This window comes from Astyanax mexicanus, chromosome 19, assembly GCF_023375975.1.
Source record: "Astyanax mexicanus isolate ESR-SI-001 chromosome 19, AstMex3_surface, whole genome shotgun sequence".
Lineage (NCBI taxonomy): Eukaryota > Metazoa > Chordata > Actinopteri > Characiformes > Acestrorhamphidae > Astyanax > Astyanax mexicanus.
In genome coordinates this window covers 14,837,637-14,864,876 of record NC_064426.1, presented here as the reverse complement: position 1 = coordinate 14,864,876, position 27,240 = coordinate 14,837,637, and the positions used below count along the sequence as shown (strand labels likewise).

Sequence of the window (27,240 nt, the reverse complement as noted above, 5' to 3'; positions counted from 1 at the left end):
TTTTCTTCTATTTGTTGCATTAAAAAGGGTCATATAATAAAGAGCTGAACTATCCTCACTTTGAAATAAAATGGTTTACTGTAGTGTCGAAACAAACTGCATCATTCCCTCCCCCATTTCATATAGCCCATCAATGGAAAATAAGCTGCACAAATAGCTCGTTTTAAATTCACTAAGTGTGTTTACATGCACTTCATAATCTGATTAACTACAGATCATCAGAGTTTGTCAGTAATCCGATCAGACTGAACACTTTGAGCTGCAATATAGACGTACATCAGCGAGAAGATGAAGATTATTTAAAAGTAATCAGTTTCAGGTTCACTCTGATTGTGTTTTGTTACCTTCTTGCAGGCATCACTGCTTGCCCATTTCTTATACCACAGATCTGTTTATACTCATGCACAGACTCCAAGAAATCTAATACGAGTATGTGAACTGAGAATTACAATTACTGAGCTAAAATCCAGCTCTCGCTATGAATTAAAGAACTCCTTTGTAAAATTGATTTTTGGTGTAGTAAAACATGATAAAGAGTACTAATCTTTGTTGAATAGCCCACCTCCGCTCTCCTGCAGCTTTCTGAGATACAGTCATTTTTGCAGTTTGCCCAAACATGCTTTAGAATGGGGCCTATTTTGCCCCTGGAGATTAATCGCTTTTTTACACCGTTATCCAGTAGCTCCACGCTTCACTGGTAGAATCCGGAAAGCCCTGACATTTAAAATGAGGCAATAATAACTTAAAAAGTGCACAAAATACTTATTAAAAACCACTGTTTACAACCTTTAGCGTGACCTAATCTCCGGGCGGTACCATCTTAGGTAAAGGTAACTGATTTTTGATTGACCTTAAGATGGTGGTGCCTGGACATGTGGACTTTTATAGTTATTAATGTCTCGTTTTTAAAAGTCAGGGCTCTCCGGATTCTACCAATGAGGTGTGGGGCTACTTTGAGCCTGTATAATAGAGTAAAAAGTGATTTATCTGCAGGGGAAAAATATGCCCCATATCATCCATTCTTAAAAAATAAAAAAATAAAAATAAATAAAAAAATGACTGGATTTCTAAAGAATGCAGAAGAATGGAGGTGAGCTTTTCAACAAAGGTTAGTAGTCTTTATCATGTTTTACTACACCAAAAATCTATTTTACAACAAAGTTCTCCTATAATCTTAATTGGAGGTTATTAAGAGTTTATATGCTGTTTATAGTACAATAATCAAATAACTGCAATAAACCGATTCTGAAAGTGCATGTAAACACACTCGTGTCTAAATGTGACCTCAAATTAACACTATCAATTCATGCTAAAGTGTGTGTTTGAGCCGTTACAGCTTTCTGATGAGGCACACCACAGGATAGCCAATCAAAATACAGCATATTTATGTAAATCAGTCTTAAAGGCACAGTAACAGAAACAAATACCTGTCTGTTTAAAGAAAAGGATAATCAACTAGATATGCTGTCTCATGCTGTTGGAAAAACAACCTTAAAATATGCATATCCTGGATATGGATACTGTAACATAGCACTAAAGCAGAAAGCTCCTGTGGTTTTTCGAGAACTCCACAATTGACTTCTGACATTCCTGCAGCAGTTGTGCTGTAGATCCTCATCTCTCCTGCCTGCCAGTCACTCTGTAAACTCATACAGTCATCACCAACTGCTTCCATCTTTGGCCTCACCATAAAAAGGCATCAAGTTCAAGATAAGAGACAAATATCAGACCCATAACAACAGGTCACCACACAGAAAAACATCTCAGCAGAAGCTTGTTAACTCCAGACCAGTGTTAAAGGCAGACTCAGCGTACAAAAATAGGCTGTAAATATATACAGAGCAACGCAGGACACAGACTGGGGGTCAGCAGTGCTGTCAGACAGTAGTAGTAAAGCAGGAAAACAAAACAAAAAAAAAAAAAAAAAAACAACATTCATGTGGTCCTAAAGCCCCTCAGACTTCAGACGTTCTGCTGGACCCACAGGGAGACGAACATGAAGACAGTTATAGCATTAGCTACACATCAGTTCATAAAAACAAGATGTGGTGTTGTGCATTAAGAGGCGATGGTGTGAATACTGTGTGCAGGAGAAGTGATCCAGAACCGTCTGGACCACTGATGGAGATCAGACTCGATCACAGAACGATCTTCGACCCCTGACTGAAGTCCAACCGCTTCACCATCCTGTGAGAGCAGAAACAGAACAGAGAGCTGTTAGAAGACGGGTGGAACTGAACTTTCATAATCTACAAAGATAAATTCCTAAAGAGCATTCTCAAAAATAATCAAAATACGTTTCGTCACATTTGAATGAAAAAAGCAAATCTGCCACAGATCATTAAAGATGAAGGCTAGGACAGTTTTCATCTGAGACACTTAAAATCCACCCAAATCTTCTAAAACTGACACACCACCACTTGAGTTCAACATGCTCGTCAGAGAACACTAACTGCTAACTGTTACATCGTCTTTTTCACAACATTTTACTATTTTCACTTTTCCATAATCATTATAAAACATTTAAAAACATAAAACATATGTTTAATTAAATTAGCATGTTTAAAGATTACAGCAATTTTTTGTTTGTGTAATTTAGTAAAAAAAAAAACGAATTGCATCAATAATACTTTTTCCACCCTGCACTGTGTTCAGTAAAATCATGCAAACATATAATTTTTGTGTGGTATTTGTTTAAGCAGACGTGTATCAGTTTGTCTATTGTTGTGACTTAGATGAAGATCAGAACAATAAGGCAAAATATTACACCACAGTATTTACAGATAATCTTTTGATACACAGTTAGTGTTTTGGCACGCAAACAAAATGCATCAGCATTAGCAGATTAGCAGACTAACAATCCAATTTAAATGCACTTTACAGTACAGTTTTATAATACATTAAGGCTGCACATCATCCAATGAAACAGGATTGTTTACACTCTCTTGTCAGTGTTCTTTAAGCATGGATGATATCCTTGCTAGGCTTGATGTCGATACAAAAAGACCATTTATAACAATATGATAAAATTCCAATTCCAATTCTTGTGTAAAGCAAGCGTGGGCGATATGGCCTTAAAATAATATCACGATATTTCATGGTATTTTCGCGATAACGATACTCTTATTATTTTTTCAAGAATACACTACTGCAACAAAATGAAAATTAAAATTGATTATTGAATACGATATGATATGGCACACACCTGACTAAAAAAAAAAAGAATTTTATCAAATTTGTAACAGAAGTCAATGATCCAGAATGTCATGATGCTAATAATGTGCTCCAAATATCTTCATATATTCAGGATTAAAGTAAAATAAAATGATACTGGACAGATATAATCTTTCTCTAGTAGGTATGTTATGGGAAATGAGAACAGTGTGAACTTTTGCTAAAAACAGCAAAAAAAAAAAAAGTAGTACCCTGATGGGGGTATCACAAGACGAGACGAGATTTAAAAAAAACAATTTTAAATAAAACGTCAAAAGTTAAAAATTGGCTTGAAAACTAGAGTTTTATTTGACAAAATCATATAACGCAAACTTAACAGACTGGTTTCTCTCATACATTGATTAAAATACATTTTTTTTCCCGCCAGTTCTCGGGCTCCCTATCTATTTATAAAGGCGTTTTTTTCACGGCCCAATTCAACAGCCGGAGCAGCGGGACCGCGACCCTGAGAACACAGGTTTGATCCCGCGTGAGGAGCGGGGAGCTTATTTATTTATTTGTTTCCTTACCGCGTCTGCACAGATCTGATTGACTGAAGAGAGCGTTTGGTGATCTTACACCACATGTGATTGGTCTGTGATTTACTGCGCTGCCAGGCGTGTATACAATTAAATCCTTCTCAGTAGGTTTGGGTCCAGACCCGGACCACGGTCCGCCCATTAGTGACCTCTATTCTATGCAAATGCCCAAATTTTCCTCTTCTGCTGAGAGCTGCTCTCACTGCTCAGCCACCACTCGCTGCTACTGTGTTGCCAGATCCCTCTTAAAAAGTCCACACTAAACTGTTTTTTTCCCGTGAGGTTTAAGCTTGACGAGAAATATCGTCACGTATTAATCTCACAAGATCTCATGCCACGAGATCTCGTTACACCCCTACCCTGATGTGATAAGTAGGGGTGGGCGATATTGCACTATATTTTAGGTAATAATATTGTTCATGATATTCAAAAATGTTGTTGAAATTTTGCTTACGATCCGATATCTTTAAACATAGTAATATAATTTTAGGCTCATCACCAAACCCTACCTAAATCATTCAAATCATCTGAAAGATTAAAGTATTAACTGCACATGGTAATGGTACATTGACTAATCTTAAGACTGGCCAGAACGATGCTGCACGAGCTGCACGAGAACTCTCCAGAACTGTGTAATGCTGAAGAACCAGAGTAATATTTATTCAAAATTCAGAAAAATTACTGTACAACCTCAGTCCACAAAAGTCATTCACTTCAGATGCTGCTTCTGGATCTTTTAGCTTGTTAAAAATGCACATGTACAACTGTTCAAGAGGGGCACTTAAATCATGATTTGAATGATTTGTATTTACAGGAGTGGAATTAAAGTAAACAGATCTCTGCTGAATCAGTACAGCAGGTCATTCGCTCACCCCTTATCGTAGAGGCCGTTGGTGCTTGGCTGGTTTTCTAACGTATCTCGTGATGTGGACTGTGAGCTCTGAACGATCAGCGTCCGGCTTGGTGTTCTGTCATGGACTTGTAGTTCACGACACGAAGCCAACTTCGACTCTAAATTCTGAAAAACACAAAAAACATAAAAATTACAAAAGATTCGACTATATAGGAAACAACAGCTTTATCACCAACTTACTAAATTCTTAACATTGATATATTTTTAATAGGTTATAGAAGTAAATATTTACATTTGTTGACACTTAAAGTTAATAAATACATTTATTAAACAAAATGTGCAAATGTGAACACAAATTCCTAGTTGCTGTAAAAAAGTACTGCCATTAAATAAGGACTCATGAACCTATTGGCCTAAAAGCAGGCATGGGCTAAAGGGGTATAATAAGTACTTTTAGAGCATTAAAAGTATGCTCAAATTAGGTAAAGAATACTACAAGTGTATTTTCAATTTAAAATATTTTGCATGAAAATACACATTAAATATACTAATGTAAAAATTTCCTTTTTAGCAATGTATTAAATTATACGTTGTGTTGATAGAAAATATATATAGTGGCATTAAATACTACCAATACTCCAGCGTTATTAAGGTGTACACAATATGTGCATCAATACACAAAGCAGTACATCTACAATTTACTTTGAGTGTATAAAAAAACGTATGTAAAAAAAACTAGCCTGTCACGATATCAATATTTTCAGGATGATATATAGTCCCAGAAATTGTTGCGATAAACGATAATATTTTCCTTTTAAAGCGACAATATAGAAAATGTTTTTTTTCCTGCTTCTGCGCTCCAAAACTTTAAGACAGTGTGCTACAGTAATAATATAATAGCATAATATTAATATTACACCATTTTACAGTGAAACTTACTTTTTACTTTTAAGAACAGACATTGGGCTTCCAAAATAAAAACATTTTAATATCCTAAATAACTAAAACAAATAACGTACAACCACCCTGCACAGAAATGTATACAAAAAATAAAGTAACATATAGATTAAAGTAACATTTACATGAATTATTTTTTTAACTTGAGATAACACAAAGGCATCTGCAGATTCTCTTTTCTGATCATATATGCATATGCTATAAAACACACATTAGCTCAAAAACACACATGTCCATATGATCAGAGACAAAGATGGCTCAGCAGACCATAGCTCTTAATTTTATTCTGCTCTTCAAGTTGAATAAAATCAAATAATCAGAGCAATTCCTCACAATCAAGTATTTTTTTATGTAAATATCTAAACAGAAAAAACAAATTAGCCCTCTCTAGACAGTAAAGGAAGTTACTTTAACAAAAACAGACTAGGCTCTTTTTTCAGAAACAAAACAGGAGTACCAATGTTTTTGTCCATTTAATTTGGAGCAATTAAAAAAAAAAACAATATAATCACAAATACTTGCTGTGTACTGACCTCAGCATTGATCAACACTACAGATTTACCAGTAGAACTGTTCACATAAACTACACGGGGTGTAGGACGTCACATGATAGTTTACAAAAAAATTAAACTTAGAAATGTTCACAGAATGTCTTACAGATGTTCCAGCAAACACTTACCCCCACTTTCCTCAGAAGCTCCCCAACGATATTGAGGGCAGATATCCGAGCAGATGTGGTCAGTGGCGTCCCAGTTAGACCTTCAACTGTAAAACCACAGCATTACATTATTTAATAAATAATTCATATTTAATAAACCACTGTACCTATACAATATACAGGCCTGTCAGATATAACTTTAATCGACAATTTGTCATGCCAGTAATAATTGTGCTAAAAAAATTAACAATATCAAGGTCTCCATTTCTAAGGAAGTGTGACATCAGCCATTTCCAAACTCTCATTATATACTACAGCTCTTTTCAACTCTGCAATGTGATTGGCTGAGAGGCGTTCTATGAGTGCCATTATCACCTGGTAATGCACTGTAACCGAAGCTCTCCATGTATTACTTCGCCACATACAGGTAACCTAGCAATGATGCAGCGCCAAACAGGGCAGCTTCAAACAAAGCAGCACTGGAACTATTTAAACTCGCAGTGTTTTATAACCAAACAGATCGGATTTTCTTATCCTCTTTAAATCAAAATGTTTTAATATTTTAATCTTTTCAATATTACACGTTATAGCACTTCTTTTCATGCATTATTGCTTAAATATAATACATTTTTGTGGAATGTCTTTTGATAACGTTATCAACTATTTAAAAACTTTATCAACTATCAGCTAACTACATTATTTAAATAAGTATACATTAGTTAAAATTTCGCTGTCAAGCAAAAAAACATTTACTTTTTTTTTTTCATAATAAATGACTGTCCTCCAACCATGTAATGTCATAGGATCAGTAGAACCACTGTCTGACACCAGCCTGTAAAGATATTATTGTGGGATGTTTTGACAGTTTAAATCCAGTGTCAAAATTAAAAAATACTTTGCTTTAGGTGAATGATGGTACATTTAAATGTTAATTTAGAATCATTCCTGAGCTTTAGAGAATCTCAAGTGTATTGATATTTTCTTACACCCATAGTGAGCACCGTCTGCAGGGTAAAGTGCTCCCTCTGTTGCTGCACTTGGAGAATGTTTTTTTTTTAGTTTGCTGTAATTCAATGCACTGTCACAGCTTTTTATTTTATTAGGATTAACATTTAAAATATTATCATGATTTGAGTTTTCAGAATAAAAAATATTAATTATAGAGGCCTAATAGACAGACATGTACCTAGACAGAGATTTGTTTTAAATTGTGCACTAAATCCTAAATAAATTAAAATGATTTCTTTCATGTTAAAATCATGTTAAACCCTATATAAATAATTTAAAGTGTGTGTATGCTTACTTCGGCTGTAGGAGGATGGGGGTGTGTTAAAGGTGCTTGCGGAGCCCGGGGGTCTAGGGGGCGTGGTCAGGAGGGAGGCTGCAGGGGTCCGAGATGGGGTCGTGTCCGTTTTCTCTCCATCAACAGACAAACTGAGGGAGGGTTTACGTTCCTTCTGCTGAACAGCCAACTCCTGCCTCAAGTCTAACACACACACACACACACACACACACACACACACACACACACACACACACACACACAAACACAGAAACAAATACACACAAACACACACACACACACAGACACATACACACACACACAAAAACACACACACACACAAACACACACACAAAGACTTATGTCACCCACAGCACAAACACGGTCACATTGCTCGCATAAGACTTCTGAACAGAAGCTTGATAGAACAGCAAAACAAAAATATTATCAATGACAGAAGCTGAGACTAACCAGTGACTGGTTCACTCCCAGCATTGCACGTTAGAGATGGACCGATCAGGGTTTTTGGGGCCGATTTCGATATTGGGCGGGGCCAAATGCCACACAGGTGCCAGGAAAACCTGGTACAGTTTCCTCTAATTATATCCACGCCTAAGCAAACACTGGTAATTTACGCTGATAGTCAATAAACACGAGTGTTACTAAACAAAACAAACGCTTTTTAAGAGAGATATAAGTTGTGTGTAAATATTTATAAGACAATACCTGACAAAATCTGTTTTAAATGACGTTAATAAACATCACTGTGACAGCGCTAGTCACAGTTTCACCGCAGCAAAGGACGAGGACGTGAATCACTTATCTAACCAGCCTTTACTGATTTCTGCCCGCAATAACCCTTTCAATAACCTCCAATAGCCTTTAATAGTCTTCAGTAGCCTTCAACAGTCTAACCTTGCAGCCGTGGTGTGTCCACTAAACTCCGTAGTTATAAACATCCTGAGGTTAGCAGCGCGCTAACTGACCCTGTTTATAATGTAATCCGAGCAGTGACTCCGTGACGCTGCTCTAAACTGCTGCTGTTAGCTGCTTGGGCTGAAAGATGAACTGTAGAGGGCTGTATTATCCGGTTAGTGGGGTTAAAACCTTTATTTCCTACACAGATAAACTTAAGAAAACTGTAAAAAACTGGCTGAGCTGAGCCCTGTAGCCCGTGGCTGGGCTGTAGCTCTGACTGAGTAAGACAGCGGGGCTTGTGCTGCTGCAGCTCCGACTAGTGGTTGGATGAGGAACTGCAGCTTTCTGTAAGTGAGCAGTTTCCCCGGCCATCCACACACAGCTCTGATAAACTGCTTAACCCTAAACTCCTGAATAGGATCGGCTAAAATCAGAAGAATATCTGACGAATCGGCCGATACCGATACACTGCCGATCGATCATTCCATCTCTACTGCACGTACTAACCGGAGATTAATGAAATCTGTGAAAATTAAAGAGCTCTTTTCCCCCAGTTTCTGTTTGGCCCACAACCAAAATACCACTCTTACCATTTCCATTTGACAAGGGAATTCTGGAATGATATCTATTTTTTAAAAGAATCAGTCAGGAACACTCAAGAGCTACAGCACTGTACAGTGTTCAGGGTGCAGCCCGCCTGTGAACTATAGAACTATAGTTCTGAGAACTGGTCCCTGAACGCCTGCACTGTGATGTTACGCCTTTTTCCACAAGCTGTAAGTGGGGGGCTTTTGCTGACGTGAGCATGTGGAATGACCTTAATGGGCGGGGTTCATTTCCAGCAGCCAATGGCCGACTAGTTCAAAACCATCCGTAAAAACAGGGTCAAAACTAACTGGTCAAAACTAAAACTGAAAGCAAGACTGAGAGAAGCGTTACTAAAATAAAATAAAAAAAACAAACATTCTTATGAAGGTAAAACTACCTATTCAATATTAAACATTCTCTTTACAAATATGATTAAAAAAATCTTGATATCAATAATAGCCCTTTTATTTCCTTATATTTTTTTATTTTACTTTTGTATTTCAAAACATTTGACCGTATTTTGACGCCATATAGCACCACCAACAGATTACCAGTCATTTCCTATGAAGATACACAACCTGTAGACGCGATTTAACCCATTTAAGCCATAAACAATCTAAATTACAGGGACTAGGATTTCACACATACTATGCCATGGTTAGCTGCATCACCAGACCTGTCCTTATTTGAAAATATGTGGGATGCTTTTTGCCGCACTATCAACACTCAAACCCTACCGAAAAATCTACAGGAGCTGAGTGACTATTCAAGCTGTAAGGGGTGGATAATCACAGGACACCATTAGGAACCTCTACAACTTCACACAGAGACAACTGCCGTGTTGGTTTATACATTGCTGCATTACACACTACTTCTGCATGTGTAAATATTGCCTAGATCGTATTTATTTTTATTATTATTTATTGTTCCTAGTAACCTTTATCTTGCTTCCTTCACAATGCAATCCAACACTTTCCTCTAGCTATAACCATTTTTTTGGATGAAGGGTCATAACTCCTGTTATTCTATTGCAGCCCTAGCAGCACAAAACTACTACTGCTCTGCCCTTTCTCTTTTTAAAGATCAGCAAGGACAAAGAAAGGACTGGGCATTTTACAGAACCAATAATTATGACAAACATTCATTTTAAAATAAAGCAAAAATCTGCACCAGTGCTGCAGATGAATTCCGTATTCCATAAGAAACATTCACTTTGTGATACAAGCAACAAATGTGGCATAAATAATAATTTGGACCTACATTATCAGAAAAGCATGTTAGCCACCTCAAAATCCAAGATGCCAGCCATTTCAAATCATTTGATTTCAAATCATATCTGTATTAAAATGTGAAAAATGTTTTATGTGAAGAAAATAAATCGCTAGACACATCTGTGCATTAAATTATGTGTAATGTGGGATGATAAATTTATCAGTGCCCAAATGCAATATGCTGGATATATGTGCAACTCGTTTTCGTGGTCACTTTAGTCATCACGTACTTAGACCCGCAGTTTGAGATACTGACATTTCAACAGATTGTTCGGTCTCGCAATGTGATGCGTGATTGTTTAGAGATTTTTGATCAGATGCTTGGTTTTTGTAAAAACTTAAATTAAAATTAAATATGACATACTAAAGAATAAATGTTTTCTCTCAATAAAATGTGTGTATGAGTATGCATATTTATTTATTAACTGTTTTTTCTTTAAATGGCTATATATAATATTTAGAGTGGCTAATACGACTAAAACTAATAAATTATCATTCATTTGACTTCACTGACAAAAACTCAATATGGTAATCAATCAATTAAAACCACAATAGTCAAATAAAATAAGCCATGCCCTATGCACAGGCATCTTTAAGCAAAAGCACAAGCCGATATTAAAATCAATCAAAATATAATGTCACATTCTGTACCAATTTTAGGAGATGATTGAGGTGTAAATAACCAACACTGGCGTTTGGATCTTCTGTGTTCTTTTGTGTGTGCAGTGTTGCTCTGCTGATGTTAGATTTAGTGTTGATGTGTGTGTGACAGATGTGTTTTGGACATTTGTGGAAATACACAAAACAATTGTGTTCTTTATTGGTTCAATACGGGACACAACATTTAATTGCCTAAGTAAAGGATGATTACGTATATGGTGGCAACCCTAGTGCCAGAACACACCATTTATACAATTAATTGGCTTATAAAAAGGTGGCCAGCTTGGAAAATATTGCCCATATTGTTTTTTTTGTTGTTGTTTTTTTGAGTGGATAAAGTGCTTTTTGGGGAAAAGTAGGTATAGAATAGAATAGAATTTGATGCTTGTATCACAAAGTGAACTGATCAGCAGCACTTCACTGATTTTCCTGTGATATGAGCTCTTTAAAATTCAAAGGTAAAGACAGGAGTGCAGGAAGTGCAGGATCAGCAGACTCACCTCTGGCCTCGTCCTTCAGCCTCTGCACCGACTCCAGCAGGTTCTCCTTCTCATCCAGTTCACTCTCCAGGAAAGCATTCCGCTCTATTACGTGATTCATCCTCTGCTCAAAGTCTTCCAGGGACATGATGGTGGCCCTGAGAGAGAAAGAGCAAGTCAGACATTACTGTTAACATGATAAATACTGGGCTGTATTCTACAGGAAAAAGAGAAAATCAGAACCTGCTCTAGAATATGCGGTTACTTTAATATAAGTAATAGATCCAAATAGCATAATAGTGTTTTACTGAGTGAATAAGCACTTCTAAATATTTGTAAACTGGGAGGAAAAAAAAAACAGACTGAATCTGATATTTTTAATTCAGATTGGGGTCAATTCAAAATGTGGCATTGAATTCTGATACATTCCGAATTGCAGCAATGCGACTCAGCTAGAGGGGAATTCCTGCTACGTTTAGGTCAAAAAGAATAAAAAGCATAACAGAAGAAAGGATGGAGAAAAAAAAGAGACATGATTTGAGAGAAATAGACAGCAGCAGTGAGTGAGGATTTTAGTATCATGATAGAAATACCTCAGCACAATATATCTGAGGTAATATCTCTGTTTAAACTAAATTAGAAAGCTTTTGTCACAATAGTTTTTAATGAAATGGTTGAACACAGTCTGTGTCTAGGTAAATAAAAAGCTTAGTAATGCACATGGGCACCAGTTCTGGAGCTTGAAACGTTCAGAAGAATGTTAGATATACAGCATTGTGCAATTGTTTCAGGCACCTGTTGAAACTACAATAATTAAAAAAATATATTATCTGGGTCTATGAGCTCAGTAAAACTTTAATATTAGAATGAATACAAATAATTATACATCACTGTTCATCAAAACATCAAAGTTTTGCTAATAGGAGTCTTTATAAAAGGTATTATATCCATCATTCTCGGTGCCCGAACAGTGTCAGCACTAAGGCCCCGTGCACACGAACCCGGGTATTTTTAAAAACTGAGGTTTTTGTCTCCGTTTTGGCCTTCCGTCCACACGGAAAACGGCGTTTTCGGTCACTGAAAACGGAGGTTTTCGAAAACACCTTTCAAGGTGGAGATTTTTGAAAACTCCGCTCCAGTGGAGCCGTGTGGACGGGGAAGAACAGAGGTTTTTGAAAAGGCTGACGTCACACAGCGAGTCTGCGCATGTCTGCTTTTCGTTTACCAGCTGGAGGGGGCTATTTTCGGCGCATCAACAGCGAACTCCGGCCGTTTGAAGCATTTTTACACCCAGCTGATGCAACTAACTGCCCTCTCTGACTGAACAGCGCGGAATTACCCAGAACCAGCTTTAAACGCTGTAACACGTTTCACCAGTGTAGCTGAGACCGGTGATAGTGGAGTGCTGGCTGTTCTACACACTACTCTATCAGTATGAGCTTTAATTATACTGATCCAACATCACCCTGGATACACTGACAGACCAGCTACACCAGCAAACTCAAAATACATCATTTACTGTTACTGGAGCTGCTCATCCAGCCTGTTTACTCCACAGCCTCTCTGGATTTTACAGCGGGACAGTAATGTGGGTTATAGTGATTTGGGTACCACTTTAAAATAAGACTACCTTTATAAAGGGTTTACAATCAGTTTATTAATGGTTACTAATTAGGTTGTAAATGCCTTAAAAATCATTAATAATCAGTTATAACACATACGTAGAAAGGGCAACAGTATAGATGGCTGTGGGTTCACTATTTGACAAACAACAGGTCATTGTTGCCCTTTCTACGTATGTGTTATAACTGATTATTAATGATTTTTAAGGCATTTGCAACCTAATTAGTAACCATTAATTAATAAACTTATTGTAAATCATTTACAAACCCTTTATAAAGGTAGTCTTATTTTAAAGTGGTACCGTGATTTGTTGATAGATTCTGATAAATTTTATTATGCAGTGAAAAAATAAGTTGTTTGGTGTTTGTCTCTCGTTGTTTAGTACATTAAGCCACGTTAAGATTCGTCCTTAAACAGGGACAGCACCTGGATTGGTTCGTTTCTCTCTGCAATGTGTGGATTAATAAACATGTTCACAGCTTAGTTTAACGCTACCCTCACATTACCTAACAAAGCCGAGGTAATGTTACTAAAATGCGCGGTGTGCTGTTTTTTCCAATCCTCCTGTCCGGAGGTACAGACCCTACCGCGAACGGTAAAAAAATTGGTGGTACAATTTTTAAAAATAAGTAGTTGTTGCTGTCCAACGTCCAAGTGTCTAGAGAATCGCTGTTCATTTCAGCGTTTTTGAGTGGTATGGCGTTTCCGTGTGGATGGAGATATTTCTGAAAACGCTGCTCGTGTGGACGAAGATATTTTTAAAAACTGGCGTGTGGACGGGGCCTACACCTGTGCTTAATACGTTCATAATGGTTTCATTAGTATCAGTAGATCACGCAAAGTACACAGTGAAATTAACTCAAACAAAATGAAAAAGTGGCTGAGCTACCACTGGTTGCTGCATCATGATTAGTATGGAGACAAAGGCATATTGGCATACTGGCACTAAATATAAAAGAATTAAAAAAGATCATTCATTTTCCATTTTGATATCTGATGCTATAAAGAAGATTCTTGTAATTTTCTGAGGTAGCTCAATTGTAGAAGTCCAGTTATTAGTCAATGTTAAATAATGTTATTCCCCAACGGTGGAACAAACTACCTTCTACTACCAGATCAGGAGAATCTCTCGCGATCTTTAATAAACTCCTGAAGACAGAGCTCTTCAAAGAGCACTTACTCTCCTAACACCTCTAACTAACTACCTTCTACTACCAGATCAGTAAAATCTCTCACTATCTTTAATAAACTCCTGAAGACAGAGCTCTTCAAAGATCACCTACTCTCTTAACACCTCTAACACACTAACTACTTCTAACCTCATTTCTTTCTTCCCCTCCTTCACTTATCTATCCCTTTATTTCCCTTCAACCTCCTTTAAGCCCATCTAAAAAATGGTTTATCTTAACTTCTATTACTTTTGTACTTGACTATTGTAAGTCGCTTTGGACAAAAGCGTCTGCAAAATGTAATGTAATGTAATGTAATGTAATGAGCTGATGGTGGAGTTGAACACATTCACTGAGGTGCCGGCTGGCAACATCCAGGAGACATTGTTCTTCAGACTACGTGAAATTCTTGTTTTATTATATTTATGTTTTTTTGCACCTGTTCAAAAGGGACATATTAGACCTCTTTTTTTTTTTTTTTTACACAGGTTAGAATGGTTATATGGGATATACATGTTCATGAAGTTCTTTGCACAAAATCACTCACACATATAGAAATCCCTCCAGCTCTATTTCTGCCAGTTTTAGGCCCTTTCAGAAAGAGCTGTTTAAGGGCTCTGTCTTTTATGCAAATAAGTTGTTGCTGAGCACTCCATGTTTAGGCTTGTTTACCACATGTAAACTTTAGCTTGAGCTAAATGGCAAAACACAAACAAGCAAGTTCATGCTTTACTGCAAAAGAAGCTCAAAACCTATTATTTTAAATTTTTTACATCACACTCCTTTGCTAACTTGCCACAAACAGTATGTACAGATCCCTCCATCAGACAAAGTCTGCTGGCTTATTCTGCTGTGTACTGTCTGAGGTTCTCTAACAAAATGACTAAAAAACGCAGTTTCTTCAACTGATCTAGTGGGTGGGTCTTTGGTGGGAGGTAATGGATGAGAGGTGGTTCTACGCAGTTTTTGTTATTGTGATATCACGATAAGGGAGTCATTTAAATGGTTCATAGAAGCATTTGATCTCTGAGAGAAATTTCTTTCAAATGATTTACAGAAAACGGATAGATGGATTTTTTTGCACTTATAGTGTTTTAAGTGAGTTTTGCATAAATTGTCCCTTTTTAATGATATATTTTCAGATTAAAAAAAAAAAAAAAAACTTATCGCAGAGATAAATGATTTTAGGTAATCTGCTTAGATGCCTAAAACCTTTGCACAGTATTGTAGGTCACAATAAAAAATGAATTAATAAACATTAGATTTGGTGAGAAAATCAGATTTGTGCCACTTTTACCCGATGTGTGAATTTAGCCTTACTGACCTGATAAGCAGCTTTAAATTCTAACTTTCGCAGGAGACAAAGCACTTGCACAGTATTGAGGTCAGTTGTTTTTTATAATTTGTTTGTGAAGATAATTCTCCAGAGCTTTTCCAGTCTTTACTCACCTCTTGGCTCTCTCCAGGTCATCGTTGGCCTGCTCCAGCTCCCGGATGTATTTCTGTAACTGGTCTTTGATGGCGGTGGTCTCTGCGAGGTCTCCCTCCAGAGTGGAAATTTGTCTGCAGGCCTCAGAATGCTGCACCTCATACTTCTCCTGTAATAAGACAAAAACACAAAGATCTCACTGTGTAAAAATACACTCATCATACCAGCCTAAAAAAAACAAGACACTGATCATCACAGATCATTCAGACTCAAAAACTGTTCTACTGCCTCCAAACACACAATTAAATAAATATCTAAAAAAAGTGTGCCATGCAAAAGTATTATGCCTCCCCACCCATGCATCTAGAGATCATCTAGAGAAATTTCTACCCATTCTTCTTGCAAAATAGCTCAAGCTCCATTATAGCTACCATTCCAATGTTAGCTGTGGCTGTATGTTTAGAGGCGTTGTCTTGCTGGAAGGTGGAGTTTTTGCAGACTCCAACAGATTTTCTTCAATGTATTTACCTCCATCCATCTTCCCATCAACTCTGACCAGCTTCACTGTCACTGCTTAAGAAAAGCATCCACCATGTTTCACAGTGGAGATGAGTAGTGTTACTTTTCTGCCACACATAGCCCTTTGCGTTTAGGAAAAAAAAAATGTGGTCAGATTCTCCTGCCTGAGTTGTGGATTTCTGCAGCTCCTCCAGAGTGACCACAGGCCCCTTGGATGCTTCTCTGGCCAGTGCTCTCCTTGCTCGTTCTGTCTGTTTGGGTGGATGGCCATGTCTAGGTAGGATTTTCAGTTGTAGAATACTTTTTCAATTTTGGTACCCCTGTTTTAAACTCCTCCATAACTTTATCTCTGACCTGTCTGGTGAGTGCTTTGCTCTTCATGATGCTATCTGTTCTTCACAGATCAGGTGTATTTATACTAAGACAATATTGCACACAGCTGCACTTTATTAACTTATTCAGTGACTTCTGAAGGCAACTGTTTGTACTGGATTTTATTTAGCGGGTTTAGAGTAAAATAGGCCAAATACTTTTGCAGGTCACACTTTTCAGATTTTTATTTGATTAAATTTTTTAAAATCTTGTATCATTTTGAATGCACTTCAAACACTATGTGTTTGTCCATCACTTAAATCTCAATAAAATACATTTAAGTTTGTGGTAGCAAGATGACAAATTATAAAAAAATAAATAAATAAATAAAGTGGTATAAATACTTTTGCAAGTCACTGTAGCTCATCTCTCTAAACTAGACAGCTGAACTGCTGATTCTATATTACATCAGCTAACAGACACCCCCACCCAGACAGAGAGGGCTCTCTGGGACTTCCTGTTGCAGACAGATGGCTGTAGCCCCTATTTGAACAGAGTGAACATCGTAAATCAGGTGAATTTCAGCTGCCTGGCTAATAGCTTTGTTTTACAAAAACATCTGTGTATCCTTTAGCTCCCTAAAGTTGCATCACATTTTCAACAAATGGAAAGCCAAGAAAAGCATACGTTTACATGTTAAAATATTCTGCATTTTAAAATCACCCTTATCTAAGCAACAATACGTTTCGTTTCTGGGATCCCACACAGTTGAAAATATTAATTATGTATTGAGCACCCTCTTATGGAGAGCTGTACACACGCATTTGTTGACAAGTTGAGACACACTGAAACAACATCTATAGCAAAAGAAGCATGACAGCCTATGTGATAGGGTCACAGCACAGTATTTTACACTATTATGACCTAGTTGCTGTTAAAGCTAAGATGCTAACACACACCAGCTTCCAGCCTTGCCTGGGTCACAGCAGGTTAGCCAGGATACTTGCTGAAAGTTGACAACAGGTTAAATTTCCCCTGCAGGTTTTTTAACATGGCCCTGTGACTATACGGAACCCTACGTAGTACCTTCTTAATTCTTAACGTCTTTTTGGATCGGTTTCGTGTCTTGAAATGCAGTAAAGTGATCCTGCTGATGAAACAAATCCTACAGAAACAGTGCAATATGACTTGAAATAAATTTATAAATCTGTAAAAATGATTCTGTATTTCTACTTATTTAGACGAATATCAAAAGTGGAGTTTCTTTTCTTTTTTTTTTTTTGCAATCTTCGGCAGAATAATTTCTAAGGTAGAATTCAGAGTAATGCTCCTTAAATTCTTTAGGTGACTTCATTTTTTATACTTTCATGAGGGGGTGGATGATGTGGCACAATATTATATTGCAATACTTAAAAGACATTTTCATGAGCCACAAGCCAGGCAAACAAAATGAAACAGCTGAAGCTTTTGCGATGCAGGATACATGCAGAAAAATATTCTTTTGCACAAAAGCCACTTATTGAAAATAAGCTCCTCCCTTAAACCAGCCCAGAATTGCCCTGGGGTGGGGGCTCATTTATTTAGGGCAGAAAAAAAAAAGTTTTATTTATTTACTCAATTAAACAGAATGAAAAAACAAAAAAAAGATAAATTTTACAGACACTGCACTATCAACGTGATTCTGATGCTACTATTGTATTTTGGAGTAGGTTTTTTACATACTGCTGATTTAGGATAATGATTTCTCCTTTACTTCTGTTATTATTAGAAATAGGATGATCTTTGAGATGGCGCTGGGGAATCCCCGGCTGAGAGGGGCGTAGCGAGGTATTGAAATGGGAGGAAGATGAAAATGAATGACTTTTTTGTTCACTTGTGTCTCTCTCTCTCTCTCTTTTTCTCTACTTGCCCTGTGTTCTTATTGGAGGCAGCAGCCTTATCCCAGAGGGCTCTTCTCATTTGACTGCATTTTATCTTGCTGGTCTTATTTGAATAAGGATCAGTAGCAGTACATCAGCAATAAAACCTGAACTGCTGACAACAAAGTCTGACTGCTCTGTGCTGACGGAGCTGCTGGTGCTAGTTAATGTGTGTGTGTGTGTGTGTGGGGGGGGACGTTGCTGAGGGCGGGGACAGTCACACATTCAGAGGAAAACAACAGGCCTGATTCAGGGACAGCGAAGCAGCTGATGCCCCGTCTACATCAGTGTCTGGAGGGGAAGCGCATTTGTATCAACACCAGAATGCACACTTTCTGTTCTTATTTTTCAGCAGAAGAGAACCAACAGTACTAGAATATCAGTGCGGAGCCAAATTGTAGCATATTTTGTGACTGATCTAATAGCTGACATACCAGAATAAGCAGTTAGCATTCTCCTTCAAGCATGTTGAGCTCTGAATTTAAGGCCATATGTTCTAGGCTCCCAGTTAGCATCATGCTAACTGTTGTAAATACATCTTCATTACTTGCTAACTACTTTAGCCTTTTAGCTCCAGTGTAGAACACCAACCATGTTTTGGCTGACTTGTCAAATGTGAGGGAATAAGGAGAACATGTGACTTTAATGTTTAAATCAAACTATTCCCTTCATATGCAGGCATTCTAAAGCAATCCCAGGCCTTTTTCCTGCTATAGGCCAAATATTACTTTTAATTTACACCCCCACCCCATGTTTTTGAACAGAGTTATGAGGAGAAGGGGTGAAATCCTCCCCATTAGAATAGGGACAACCCTTCAAGCCTCCGATATAGATATAGCTATAGAGGTAAAGCACTAAGGTTCAGTAACCTAACTGAGGGTTAACTAGTTAACTTTAAGACATCGTATATCTTCAGAAAGAGGGCAGGTGGTGCAGCAATTCATTCTTTTTGTGCAGTACTTAAATTTCTATGTGTCTTTTGTTTTATTATATTTTTCCATTCTACTTTAAATGCTGCCCCATCAGCCACCTGTTGTACCATTTAAGGTGGAAAGCAAAAGTTAGCTAGCTAGCTACAGAGATTAACTACTAGCGATCTTTTTAATGATGGATGGATGGATGAAACTACACATTAAACTATAGTGGTTATCATAATTTTAACAAGGAAAACACTCAAAATATTGGGTTTCTTTAGTCATTTCTGCCACCATCTTGACAGTGATTTCTCATACCCCTCTGTTTTGAGTGCATCTTAGCCCTAACACAAATCTGGAAACTATGTGTTCACACACAAAACAGAAGGGTAGGGCTAAGTGTTAGGGCGAAGGGGTCAAATAGGATTGGGTCTTAGTACCTTGTAGTTTTCCAGCTCCATGCGTAGTCGGTTATTTGAAGTTAACAGGTCACGGTTTCGAGCCTCGCACTGTTTTAGCTCCGTCTCCAGCTCCACCTCATAATCACGACTCATCTGCTGGAACTCCTGCAGCTCCTCCTGAACCTCATCAGCCCTGAAGACACGAAGCACACACAAACACACATTTAGATTATTGTTAAAATTGTATGAATTCAGTGTAAATGAACTGATTCTAGAGTGTTAATATTAATTATATTAATTAACAGGCTCATACCCAGTGCAGTCTCACTTACCTCTGCTGCTGTTTGGCTGCCTGCTCCTTCCAGTAATCCCGCTCTTCTTCCACACATGAAAACGTTGGTGGCTCAGGGTCACTCATCTCTGTCCAGACCTGCAGACACCCCTTAGCTCCTCCAAACCTGCAACAGCCAATCAGCTAAACATTAACACTTCATCACATTAAGCCACAGTGCAAAGTATAAAAAACAAACAGTAATTAGGCCTGTCACGATGACAACATTTTCATGACCATATACTGTCCCAGAAATTATTGAGATAAACGATAATAGTCATTTTAAAGCTCCACTATAGAAAAAGCTTTTTCCTGCTTCTGCGCTCCCAAAGGAGCTTTAAGACAATGTGCCACACTAATAATATACAAGCATAATACTATTACACCATTTTACAGTTAAACTAACTTTTTATCATTAAGAGCAGACATTAGGCTCCCAATATAAAAATATTTTAAGATCCTAAATAACTAAAACAAATAAAAGTACACCCACCCTGGGGCTCCGTGGGTTCTAAAAACGGCACTAAATATTAAACAGACCTTTATAAAAACAAATAGATTAAAGTAACATTTACATGAATTTTTTTTTTTAACTCGACACAAAGTCACTTGCCGATTCCATTTTCTCATCATATATGTATATGCTGTAAAACACACATTAGTTTAAAAAAACACGTGTTCATATGATCAAAGACACGGATGGTTTAGCAGCCCATAGCTCTTGCTATTAACATATTTTTTAACGTAACTGTAAGACAAATTCCGAGCAAGGAACACCAGCATGTTTACCATGTGGGGTTTGAGGCAGGATCTCTCATATTCAATATTTAGCTGTATGAATTGGGCTGGATGGTTGTGCTTTAAATAAGATCTCAGGTTAGTAGTATTGCCAGCTTTTTTTGCCACTGTTGTGAAACAAATTAAACCTACCGGCTCATTTGCGCTGATGGTTCTCCTTGCTCACTTGGCTTAAAGCCAAAATACTCCCAAGATACTCCCACACCGGAGCTAAGAAATGCGACTTGAAAGCACAGTCCATCCCGGACTGGACTTCCCTAAAACTTCTAAACGTTCTCTAAAGCTGTTTAGTTTTGAAAAAGTCCCGTGTGTGGGACGCACGTGTGTGCGCTGCAAAAGCTCTGTGTGCACTCATTTCCTAACCGATAGGCGTCACTGTCCGATATATTGGTCGAGAGTCGGCGAGAGAGCAGCACAGCACGGCTTTCTCTCATGTAAACAGATGCACAGCTGTTATCAATGTCGGCGAAAATTATCGCGATTAAAAAAAACTTATCCTAGAACATGCCGATAACATTGTTATCGCGACAGGCCTAACAGTAACTATTGAAATGAAATAAATAGTAAAAATAACTAAAAAAAATTAACTGCTACTGTAAGTTAATTATTTTCTTAATTACTTGTTTAGTTAAGTATTTACTATTCCAAATATGGAATGTTGAGTCATCTGTGATGCTGCATTTGTTATAAAACATGGGTAAAGACATCAATAATAGCTCAAATCTTTTTCACAGTAGCTGTGTGCCAGTTCCAGCCCCAAATAGCGGTTTTACCATTTAACAGGGCGTTCACTGGTTTTTCAGACTCCCTCAATCATCTTTACTGGGCTTCAACACAGCTGACATGTTACTCAATCACTGACTAAAGTGTGCTAGTATGTTTTGAAAATGCCGTGTCGCACAAACCTTCAAAACTTTTGACCCATATATGAGCCTGTATGGCTCCTGCAGTGCCGCTGTTTACTGCAGCACAGAGCTCCGTGTGTGAGCATCCTGCAGCACTGACTACTACTACTACTACTACTACTACTACTACTACTGCTACTGCTACTGCTACTGCTACTGCTACTGCTACTGCTACTGCACATAGCTCAGGAACAGCAGCTGAATTCAGAGCGTTTCTTTGTTACATCTCTGAACGGACAGGATAAAATAAGGTTTACTCAGCTTCATTCTGGAGGAGAGAAAAGGAGTCAGGTCCCTCACTTACACAGTCACACACTCTGGTATTTCTACATTAAACTGATCCAGAAGAAACACTGGGCTCAACTGTGGGTCACTCCGGTTTAGTTTCACTCTGGTTTTATTGATTTCTTTGTTAAAAGACAAGATAACCGGTAATAAGCAAAGCTTTTTAGCTAAAGTTAAATATTGATGGGGTATAAACTATGGGGATTGTGTTTAACTGAATTATTGGTGTATTTAGGAACAGGCAATAGCTTTATCCATTGATTACAACAAGAAACACAGCTAACCTACAAGCTGTGATATCATCCCCTTTTAGCTGCTGGTCATCTGATATTAGCCACTATTAGCACACTTTCTTTCTGGGAGAGCTTATGTGGCGTTGGCTGCGATTCAAGGGCCCACATTCTACATTTTCCTGATTATTGTTTTTATTGCTTAATACACCCAAAACAGTTAAAAAAAACACTAAACATAATGATTTGGACATCAACTTAACATTTAAATGTCTAGAAACTGGGAGTATGCCACATCATATCGTACACGATAATATCAACAACATTTTTGAATATTATGATCGATATTAAACCTCAAAATATTGTGCCCAAATATCACCCACCCCTAATAATCACATCAGGGTAGTACTTTTTGTATGTTTTTAACAAAAGAAAAATTCACACTGTTCTCATTTCCCATTATATATCTAATAGAGACAGGTTATATCTGTCCAGTATCATTTATTTTACTTTAATCCTGGATATATGGAGATATTTGAAGTGCATTATTAGTATCATAACATTCTGCATCATTGACTTCAAAATTCTTGTATTTTTTTAATATCTCAGTTAGAGGAGTATAGTTATCGGGAAACCATGAAATATCGTGATTTTATGGCCATATCGCCGACCCCTAGTGTACCCCCAATTCAACCTTTTGTTTATATACTTTAAAACTTCACATTTTCCAGCAATAGAAGGGTTAGTCATACTACTACCAAACTACGCTTCGACTCTCTCCTCATGGAAAGCTGTACACGTGCATTTGTTAACAAGCTGAGAGAAACAGAAGCAGGAAGAAACTAAATAATGAAAGAAATAGAATTAGGAGATTTAATATGATTCTAACATTGCATTATGGTCATATGGTCATTGAGTATTACACAGTTCTAAAGAGAGATCTCGAGCACCTCCACCAAACAGATCCACAGTGCAGGTGCAGCCTTCCAGCCTAGAGTGTTAATGTCAGAAACATCAGCTTCACAACATATAAACTCTCTACCATCTCTCTACTATCTTAAAAGTCTTACGTTATGTCATGAAGATCTGAGGTATCTCATAAACTAATAAATATCAGAAGGACAGTCATTTGTCTTTATGAGCTGTGGAGCTTCAAAATCAGCTCAAACATCTGAAAGTAGCTTAAAAAAACTGGCTCAGCCAGCAGGAAGTTAGGTGAAGAAAGTGAGTTTTTTTTTTCAACTGTTCCCTGGGTACTGAGGTATCTGTATGTGTGTGTGTGTGTGTGTGTGTGTATAAACTGCCACAAATAGGATAAATGCAGAAGTTGAATTCCATTGCATAGCTGAGCAATGGCTGTACTAATTTCACTTCTGTCCTCTCTGTTTTCTGTGGGTTTGTCTGATCTGTAGCTCATCGTTTCAGTAACTGCCGGCAATAACGATGATATCACAATAATGTGATTCTGTGATACTCAATATGTTGCGAGACAATTTTATATGATACTTCACAGCATCTGTGTTACTGAAGTGAATAAAATACTCCTAAATTATCGAATACCAGGATTTCACAACCAGTATTCTACACTGTAGGTTTACTCTATTTATTTAATTAGCGCCACCACACGGAGCAATAAAGTAAAAACTTTACTAAGACAAATGAGGGGAAGGGCAGGTCTTAGACAGTTTAGAGCGCCTTTGTTTCAATTAAAAATATCCATATTTTATCTATACGTTTACCGTGCATTTTGAAACTTGTTTGCACACTGGGTTAACACTTTTGAAAAATGCAGTTTTGTAAGATATTTGACCCTTAAGATGAACTTTGATGTTGTGGTCTAGTCAGAATTAACTAAAAAATCTGACCAATCTGAAGAATTGACTGTTAGAAGAATAGGCTTCTACTTTAGACACCAACAGTACTGGAGAAACATTCCTTGTGGAAAACATCTATACAAATTTAAGGTAAAAAAAAAAATGTTCTGCAACATATATTGTGATATTTAAATAATACTCTTTTTTTTACCGCGAATCAATTGTCTTATAGGTCATGATATTAATAATGTGATGTGTGTATCAATGATTGGTTTTACCTTGAAAGTAAATGTAAAAAAAAAATGTAGTTTGCATATTCGATAGCTGGTAATATTACAGTTTTTCTTCTATTTTGGCAAATCTACATCATGTTTTAGCTGTTATATAAGAACTAACAAAAATGCAAATAATAATTAAAAATAACTTAAATTGCCCAATTTACCTGAATGTAACACAAGGATTGTTACCCCAATCTAATTGTAGAGCTATGAATGTAGAACTGAAATTAATTTAAATTCTGAATACATCATCAAATAATCCTGAAAATAAAGCAGAATATTTAGTAATGCAACATCATTTTTATGACTAAAAATAAAAGGATACCTCCAGCAACTAATTTTTGAAATTGTTTGCCTTTAGGGGCACTCCTCTAAACTTAGCATAATTACTTTATGCTCAATTTACCAGAAACTCAATACATTATTACTTTATTTTACTATATTGTAATTAATAATTAATAAGGTATTTAGAAAAAAAGGTATTTAATGTTAGATTTGTTACTAAAGATGCTTTCCAAGGATAATGTTACCCTATTTATTAGTGTTGAGCTATTTATTAAAAATTTCACCCAACACAGTATTACACATGTTTTGCAGAATAATAAAAAAAGTTTGTTACGTTCAATTCAGTATACTATTCAATAACCAAAATAGAAAATTGTTTAATGCTGTAACATTTATATAGATTACATAAGGATGTAACATGTAGTGTATGTAACACTGATATATAGTTAACTGTTATGGGGATGGATTGAGGACAGTTGTAGTTATATTATAGTTCTATTATAAGCATTTTAAGGTTAAATAAAATGATTATACTGACCTGCTGTTTAATAATAAAAGGTTTTTACTGTTGTGGCTAAAACAGCTGTGGGTTAGTTAGGTTAGGTAAATTTGTTATGTTATAGATTAGGCTAGTTATGTTAGTTAACCTAAGTTAGTTAAAGCTGGGTTACATTAAGTTCTGGGTTCTGGGGTAAGTTCTGGGTTTGGTTCTGAGTTCTGGGTTAGGTTCTAGGTTAGGTTCTGGGTTAGGCTAGTTTAGCTGTAGGAGGAGTAACGTTATTTTCTGTGCTGGATCAGAGGAGCTGCTGCAGTGACTCACCCCGAACTACCGGCTGTTTACAGCGGATCCAGGACCTCCGGCCGCAGATCCGAGTGTATCGGGAGTTTTTAAGGTTCCGAGGTTTTTAATCCGGAAGCAGATCCGGCTGAATTCAGACTTTAGCGCTGATGTAAAGCGAATTCCAGCACAATAGAAACTCGCCTCTTCTCCGCTTCTCCAAAACTCTTCGGCTCTTGGTTTGACCTCGTGACCGAACACAGACTTCGTTCGCGCTCCTCATTGGCTGGTTTGTAACGACACAGCTCTCCGGAACGCGAATCTGATTGGCCAGCCGGCTTAGGGAGTTTCACGTGTCATTTCTATGTGCGGGCACTGGGGGGCGCTGAATCCCTGAACCCTGCCTGCAGAGAGACCACAGAGAGACCACACAACACATGAGCCTTTTAAAAGCTGTGTGAAGTTCCTCACAGCACTCAGTTCTTTACTTTAACTCATGAAGTCCCTAAGTGACACGTACTGATCATCCTGAGAGCATCACTACAGGACAGTGTGTGAATCTGTGTTGGTTCATCTGAACTTATTTACAGAATGTAGGAGTGCAGTGTTAGTGCTGAAAATAAAACCAGATCCTTTTTAACTATTAAACACCCAAATAAATGTTTTCCATTCCATATAACTAGTTCTGACTTGATTTGTATAACGAAATGTTGATAATATTTAAGAAACTGTTGCTGAAAAAAAAACAAGAATAATCCAATTTCATATTGACATATTTATTTACACAAGTTAGTTTATGCTTAACTGCGACAGACACACAAAACATCTCCCTCGTGTGCTGACTTACCATAGACAGTAGGTACAGATCCCTCCCTCAGACAAAGTCTGCTAGCTTATCCTGCTGTGTACTGTTTGAGGTTCGCAACTAAAATTACCAAAATTGTAACATAATGTAGTGGGTGGAGCTCTGGTGGGAATTGACAGGTAAGGGTGGTGCCAGGGTGGTTCTATGGAGGTTCCTTATTGTGACCTCACAATAAGGGAGCCATTCACACACATAGAAAGCATATGTTTCCTGATACCAAACTCCAAACTATCAACTGACTCACAGAAAATAGATGGAATTTTTTGTGCTTGGAGTGCAGTCAAGACTAAAGGGGAAACACAAAAGCACGCAAAAAGTGAGTTTTGTATAGTATGTCCCCTTTAAAGAACCACTATGTAAGTTAGTTCCTCATAAAATTATTAGAACTGTGTTTTAGAAATAGAACTGACTGAGCAGAAATGGGTTTGTGTTTTATGCAGTAAACACCTTAAAAAGGCTTTTTACTATTAAAAATGTTTGGATTGATTTTCATGTACTTTTACTAGCTAGCTTGTTAGCGAACTGCCGTCGCATTTAAGGTGGAACGGAAGATTTGCTAAACACAACTGAGATATAAATGTATGATTGAGAATAAGACTTGTATGTCTTGTTTAAATGCTATTGCAAGCTCTAGTAACACTGAGTGAGAGAAAAAATAGAATTGGTCCCTCACTTTAGCTTAACTAACGTTAAACCTGCTGGTCGAGCTGCCACATATAAGGTGGAAGGGAAAACGCTAAAGGGAAAATGCTAATACTATCTTGTTCGCTAAACGCGAGTGAGGTATACATTTATTAAAATTAGACACATATTGATTTAACTACTCCAGTAGGCTGTAGTAACACTGAATGAGAGAAAAATTAACTTACTACGAACTTACCGTGAATCTCCTTTACCCGCAGCTCCTACGGGCATAAAGCCTAAATACCGCCACAGGTTTCGGTTGGCTTACCTCCACACATTAGGG

At 37.3% G+C, this 27,240-nt stretch overlaps 1 protein-coding gene across 1 annotated transcript; it reads right to left on the bottom strand.

Moving 5' to 3' along the window:
• Positions 1-1,368: 1,368 nt before the first annotated feature.
• Positions 1,369-27,240, bottom strand: nde1 (nudE neurodevelopment protein 1). Its single transcript, XM_007235339.4, has 10 exons — positions 27,154-27,240; positions 25,451-25,812; positions 20,037-20,162; positions 19,744-19,897; positions 15,660-15,808; positions 11,440-11,576; positions 7,524-7,706; positions 6,242-6,327; positions 4,625-4,770; positions 1,369-2,187 (listed from the first exon to the last, which is right to left on the bottom strand). The coding sequence occupies exons 3-10, from the start codon at positions 20,120-20,122 to the stop codon at positions 2,139-2,141; spliced, it is 990 nt and encodes a 329-aa protein (XP_007235401.2). The 5' UTR covers positions 20,123-20,162; positions 25,451-25,812; positions 27,154-27,240; the 3' UTR covers positions 1,369-2,138.

What these genes read in the sequence shown, in the direction of transcription:
- nde1 (XM_007235339.4), bottom strand. Translation starts at nt 20,122, where the DNA reads ATGAGTGACCCTGAGCCACCAACGTTTTCATGTGTGGAAGAAGAGCGG. An exon ending in GCAGCCAAACAGCAGCAGAG is followed by an intron (nt 19,898 to 20,036) that starts GTAAGTGAGACT and finishes TCGTGTCTTCAG; the next exon opens with GGCTGATGAGGTTCAGGAGG. An exon ending in AACGGCCTCTACGATAAGGG is followed by an intron (nt 2,188 to 4,624) that starts GTGAGCGAATGA and finishes CTGCTCTCACAG; the next exon opens with GATGGTGAAGCGGTTGGACT.